A 6,532-nucleotide genomic window follows, 5' to 3' on the forward strand; every position below is an offset into this window, starting at 1 on the left:
TTTAGGTTAGGTTAGGGTTAGGGTTAGGGGTTTTTTTTTTAAGTGCCTAGTAGTCATATCCTAAGTGCCTAGTAGTCATATGATATCGCATCTAACTGCCGGGTGCGTTTCTCACGCGTGCACGCCCAAAATGTCGACTCCGCGGCACTTCGTTGTTAAGTAGCAGATTTCGAACGCCACTATCGCGACGCTGATTGGCTGAAGCAACATGTCAATCACGCCAGGCGGGTGGGGCTTATTCGCTGAGCCTGCACTGATGCTGAATTCGTGCGTTTCAACGCATAGATACCCCCCCCCCCCCCGAATATTATATCGTAGAGTATTACGTGATGTCTACAGTTACATTACGTATTGTATACATTACATACGTTGTTACACTACGTACTGATCAACGTGTGTGGGTATCAATGCTACGTAGATATGACACCATACTTAATAGATGGCGCCACGCCGAGGCAGCAAGTTGGCGTCACACGCGTTGCCTAGGCGTCAGCAACGCTTGTTGCAATGTAGGCGTGTAGTAGAACTAGTAACGCATGGCGTCAACATCACACCTCCACAGCCACACGGCCAATCCAGTTACCGAAAGAGTTTGCCACATTTATTTATGGTGATATATCCTCAATGGTATCCTGGCGTGTAGTGAGTGGACCTAACCTCTTTCAGGACGACCACGATTCTGGCCTGTCACATGGACCTGCACAACTACCCTCTCGATGTTCAGAATTGCACCGTGGAACTTAAGAACTGTAAGTCGTCTCGTTAGAGGGACTGTCGAAAATGCAGATCGGCCGTCGACCACTGTAGCCAGAGATCCGCGAGCGGTGTGTGGAGGCAAAAGTCATTAGCGGCAAAGTTATCACTCACAGAGCGAGTGCTGCCACGTTGTACTAACCAACATGGCACCTGAGTTGCCCTCCCCCATATGGCGCTCGAGTTGACTCCAACATGGCGCTCGGGTTGACTCCAACATGGCGCCCGAATTAACTCCAACATGGCGCCCGTAATGACCCAAACATGGCGCCCGGGCTGACTCGAACATGGCGCCTGATTTTGCCTCTACACGTGCGACGCGGGTCTCGGGGGCGGGCGGTGAACGGGCGCGATCTGCATTTTCCCGCTCTAACTGACTTCACCCCATAGGTTACTGATTCCGTTTCAGGTTTACGACGACGTTGGCGTGCATGATGGATCTACACGACTATCCGCTTGATGTACAGAATTGCACGGTGGAAATAGAAAGCTGTAAGTGAACACGAGAACACGCGAGAACGACCCCCTGCCCCCGTAAAATTTCAGAAACGAAAATACACAGATATCAGCTTGATATTGTACAGAGCTATGATCATGGTTCTGTCCACAGCGCCCCAAACTTGCAGGGTCCACGGACTCCCCCACATATCTTTTCGATATAGGCGTCACCACCGGCACTTGAAGAAGCTAGCTTGATAGTCATGTCTGTTAGGTTCTAACCTTTAACTAGTTTAAAGCCCGTAAGCAGGTATTAGTAGGTACCATTCGTAACCTCGTGTTCTAATTAATCACCAGCGAATTAGTGATAACAGGCAGCAATAGGCGGTTAATAGACAGTTCATTAACAAGTTGATAACGAATTAAATCAATTAATAAAGTTAATTATAATAATTAATAACTAGGTATACACACTACCAGTGTGAAGTCGTCTGCTCGCGATTACGTCACCAAGTCGAACGCAGCGCCACCGCGCGGCGGCACGTAACGCCACATGATTACGAATCTCTAACTGTCGCCACTGTCGACTTTCATCGTGAGGTGATGCGCACGCATGCGCAGACCGGGTTTTACGATGTAACAAAACGCGTCGGCGACCTAACGCGGCGACGGCGACGTCCGCAAGGTGACACACTTTGTGTGGCGACGAGTCAGCGTCTGATATAGCGACTTTATAACAGTAGGGGTGCATGTAACCCTACTACTATCACAACAGCGTGCTATATCTCAGCGTCGTCTGACTCCACTTACGCCACGCTAGCGATGTTCATGTACGAAGTTGATCGAAGTAGTTAAGAACAGCTGAAGAAAGCATCGAAGATCTAGGCAGCGGTGAATGCCCTACATATATATATATATATCTACATATATATATATATATATATATATATATATATATATATATATATCTATATATATATATAGGTACTTATCGTGACAGTGTGGTGCGTTTATGTGTTGCGATTTATGATCATGAATGTATGTTATTAGAGTGTGTAGCCTTACCTACTTACTTACTTACCTACTCACTCACTCACTCACTCACTCACTCACTCACTCACTCACTCACTCACTCACTCCCTCACTCACTCACTCACTCACTCACTCACTCACTCACTCACTCACTCACTCACTCACTCACTCACTCACTCACTCACTCACACGCGTGCACGCACCTGCACGCACGAACGCGTACACGCATGCACGTTTATCCATATACATATGCACTGGCGTACAGAAAGATAGAGAGTGAGAGAAAATGAGAGAGATAGACAGAGTTATAGAGTAATAGAGAGAGAGAAAAAGAGAGAAAGAGAGAGAAAGAGAGAGAGAGAGAGAAAAGAAGAAGAAGAGTAGAGAGAGAGAGAGAAGAAAAAAGAACGAAGAGAGAGAGAGGAGAGAAATAAGAGAGAGAGAGAGAGGAGCGAGAGAGACAGGAAAGGAGAGAGAGAGAGAGAAGAATAGAGGAGAGAGAGAGAGAGAGAGAGAGAGAGAGAGAGAGAGAGAAATAAGAGAGAGAGAGAGAGAAAGAGAGAGAGAGAGAGAGAGAGAGAGGAGAGAGAGGGAAAGGAAAGAGAGTAGAGGGAGAGAGAGAGAGAGAGAAGAGAGAGAGAGAGAGAGAGAGAGAAAGCAGCACTCCAACTCGAACCCTCTACATAGTTGACATGCAAAACCGTTCTTTTCTCCGGCGATTTATTAGCAATTGACCTTGCCTTTTTTTCCAGTCAGCGAAAGCGCGGCCAGCATACTTACCCTAGAAATCTAAAAATCTACATCTATCTAATCATCATCAAACATATATAATCATCAATCAACACATTCTCCAGCGAAGCGGTGAAGTACTCCCAGCGTGGCCGCCCGCGCGCTGCGCATGAGCAGCCCGTTGCCTACATGTCAACGCAGAGCAACGACGTGAGTGCGCGTGAGGCGATATTAGGCGCCACCACATGATGGCTCACTTGTTACTTCTTCGTGTGCGTTTGTTTGTTCTCCACGTCATATTTTATTATCCTTCTTTACGCTCTTCTCTCTCTCTCGTCTCCGTCTCTCTCTCTCTCTCTTTCTTCTCTCTCTCTCTGCACTCACTCACTCACTCCTCTCTCGTCTCTCTCTCTGTATTTCTCTCTTCTCTCTTTCTTTCTGCTCTCTCTCACGCTCTCGACTCGCCCCTTTCTGTCTCTCTCTCGTTTGCTCGTCTCTCCGTCTCTCTCTCTTCTCTCTCACTCTCGCTCCTCTCTCTTCCTCCTCTCTCTCTCCTCCTCTCTCGTCTCTCTTGCTCTCTCTCTGCGCGCGCCGCGCTCTCTGTGCTTTCTCCTCTGTATCATCTCTGCTTCTGCTCTTCCCCTGACGCTCGCTCTATCTCTCACTTCTTCTGTTTCTCGGTCTCTGCGTTTTCTGTTCTCGTCTCTTTCTCTAGCCTTTATCTCTTTTTCTTCTTCTCTCTCCTCTCACTCTTACCCCCCTCTCTCTCTCTCTCTTTAGTTTGCGCCTCTGTCTCTTTCACTCCCCCATCTCTTCCTCGCCCCTATCGCAGCTCTCGCCTTTCTCGACGCTCCATGAAACGCAACGCGAAATATTCATCTCGACCTTTCTCGTCTTCTCTTTTTTCTCGCGTCGTCGGCCCCGTTTCAAGATGGCTACACGACGAAGGACGTCGACATGATGTGGAAGAACAACAGCGACGGTGGCGCCGTGCAGGGAGTCGAGAACATCACCCTGCCGCAGTTCGAGATCAAAGGTCACAAGACGTTGACCACGCTCGAAGAGCTAGCCACGGGTGAGAGAGGCGACCGCGGCGCCATCTGTCGGTTCGCGGCGCAAACTTCGTGTGGCTTGTTTGTTATTTTATTTTAATTTGTCTATTTTAATTATTTTCGTTAGCGCTGATTTTCACTGATACGTTGGCATGTCGTCGGAAATGCCTAGTGTAACGCAAGTTACGTTGTGTGTCTGTTGTGTGTCTGTACTGTTGTGTGTCTGTGTGTTATATTGTAAAGTAATTATTAATTTGTTAGTTCATTGTGTAATTTATTAATTTATTAGTGTTTGCAGAGATATGAATCACTTAAGGGAAAAGGCGCTGTTATGATATATAATCGTATTCTCTTTGTATTTCTTAATCGTCTATTATGATTATGATTATCATCATCATCATCATCATCATCATCATCATCATCATCATCATCATCGTTATTATTAATTGTCTGTTGTGATTATTATCATCATCATCATCATCATCTTCTTCTTCTTCTTCTTCTTCTTCTTCTTCTTCTTCTTCATCATCATCATCATCATCATCATCACCATCATCATCATCGTTATTATTAATGATTATGATTTTGTGTGTGTTTTTGTTTCCTACAGGGAAATACAAGCGACTGTCGCTCTGCTTTAAGCTAGAGCGAAACATCGGCTATTTCATCTTCCAGACCTATCTGCCGTCGATCCTCATAGTAATGCTGTCATGGGTCTCCTTCTGGATCAACCACGAGGCGACTTCAGCCAGGGTAGCGTTAGGTGAGTACGTGCATGCAGGGTAGGAGGGAGAACGAGAAGGAGGAGAAGAGGGAGATAGGAGAGAGAGAGAGAGAGAGAAGAGAGAGAGAGAATAGGCAGAGGAGATAAAGAGAGAGAGATGAGAGAGAGAGAGAGATATTATCGAGGGAGAGAGAGAGAGTAGAGAGAGAGAGATAGAGGAGAGAGAGAGAGATAGAGAGAGAGAAGAGAGAGAGAGAGAGAACGAGTGGAGCGTGGTCTAGGTGGTAGAGATAGAGAAAGAAAGAGAGACAGAGAGAGTGTGTGTGTGTGTGATGAAAGAGAAAGAGAGAGAGAGGAACGAGAGAGAGAGAGAGATGAGGAGAGCAGAAAGGACGAAGGAGAAAGAGACTGACGCAAGAGAGAGATAGGGAAAGAGAGGCCAATGAAATACGTAACGTCCGATTAGTGCATTGCTTACATATATTGAACTATCTATGTCATAAGATCTGAAGCAAATATAGACCCGTAATGAACTTCAATGCCCAAATTTGCGCAAACATGGTCGACTGACGAACATCTCGGCGCTCGTCCGATACATAGACTCGCAGCCACGTGCGGAACACATCGCCCTGCGCAATTGGAAACGGCCTGTTCACTGTACAGTGCGTATAGACCACAGCTCTATGGGTTGAATAATCAGTGATGCAGCTGTGGATTGGCAACAGCGCGTGCCTGTGGCTTAAATATAAAAAGGCGCTGATTGATGAAGAGCGTAGCTATATAACAGCGTACTTGTCGAGTAATAAGCAGCGTGACTATGGATAGATAACGTACTGGAGTACCGCTAACTATGGGATATGTATAACAGGCGTGACTTATGCGATAATAACAGGCGTACTGTCGACAGAATAAGCACGCGCGTGATCTCTGGATAGAGTAACCAGGCGTGACTTATGGATAGATAAAGGCGTGACTGTGACTAGATAAAAGACATTACTCTCGATAGCTAATTAGGCGTGAATTTTGATAAAATACAGTTGCAACCATGTTGATAAAAATACCAGGCGTAAACCTGTTATAACAACGACAGCCGTAACGTGTTGATAAGTACAGGCGTAGCTTGCGATTAACGCTACACACACCGCGCGAGGTGCTCGGACGCACCCTCTTTAACGCCGAACGCGTCTTAGCGGATTTGCCAAAAGCAGATCGATAGGAAGAATCTGATGGCGCGCGCATTGTCTTCGCGGTTTGAGTGGAAGTGCCTTGGCTTGTCTGCAAAAGAGCCGTTTCATTGTCGCGCGCCAGTCGCGCGGGAGACGTGGTGTGCCCGTGATTTGCAGCATTAACATCTCGGGTAAATTAGCAAGCGACCCGAACGGGGAGGGGGTTTCTTCTGCTTCTGCTTCTTCTTTCTTCTTTCATCGTCGTCTTTCTTCGTGGAGCGAGCGAAAAGATGGAAGCGGAGAGAGGGCGAATACAGAGAGGAGAGGCATGAACGAGACGGAAGAGGGGGAGAAAAGCGTACAAGTGAGGCACGAAAGAGGAGGAGAGAGCAGAGAGAGAGAGCAGATGGAGCGAGCGAGAGAGAGAAGGTGGGGGGAAGAGAGAGAGAGAGACGAGCGAGGAGAGCGAGGGAGCAGAAGAGAGGAGACGAGAAGAGAGTACGCGAAGAGAGAGAGAGAGACGCGAGAGAGAGAGGACGAGGAGCAGAGAGAGAAGAGGCGAGAGAGAGAGAGAGAGCAGCAGAGAGAGAGACCGAGAGCGAAGAGAGACGAGAGAGAGAGCAGAGAGAGAGAGAGAC

General features: G+C 47.3%; 1 protein-coding gene across 1 annotated transcript; it reads left to right on the top strand.

The window, feature by feature from the left end:
- Nucleotides 1-648: 648 nt before the first annotated feature.
- Nucleotides 649-4,767, top strand: LOC106819247 (gamma-aminobutyric acid receptor subunit beta-like; the record flags this gene model as incomplete). Its single annotated transcript, XM_014823894.1, has 3 exons — nt 649-749; nt 3,884-4,027; nt 4,615-4,767. Coding segments are annotated over exons 1-3 (355 nt in total), but the record flags the coding sequence as incomplete, so codon positions are not given.
- Nucleotides 4,768-6,532: the final 1,765 nt, after the last annotated feature.

Source organism: Priapulus caudatus, unplaced genomic scaffold (assembly GCF_000485595.1).
Source record: "Priapulus caudatus unplaced genomic scaffold, Priapulus_caudatus-5.0.1 Scaffold3030, whole genome shotgun sequence".
NCBI lineage: Eukaryota > Metazoa > Priapulida > Priapulimorpha > Priapulimorphida > Priapulidae > Priapulus > Priapulus caudatus.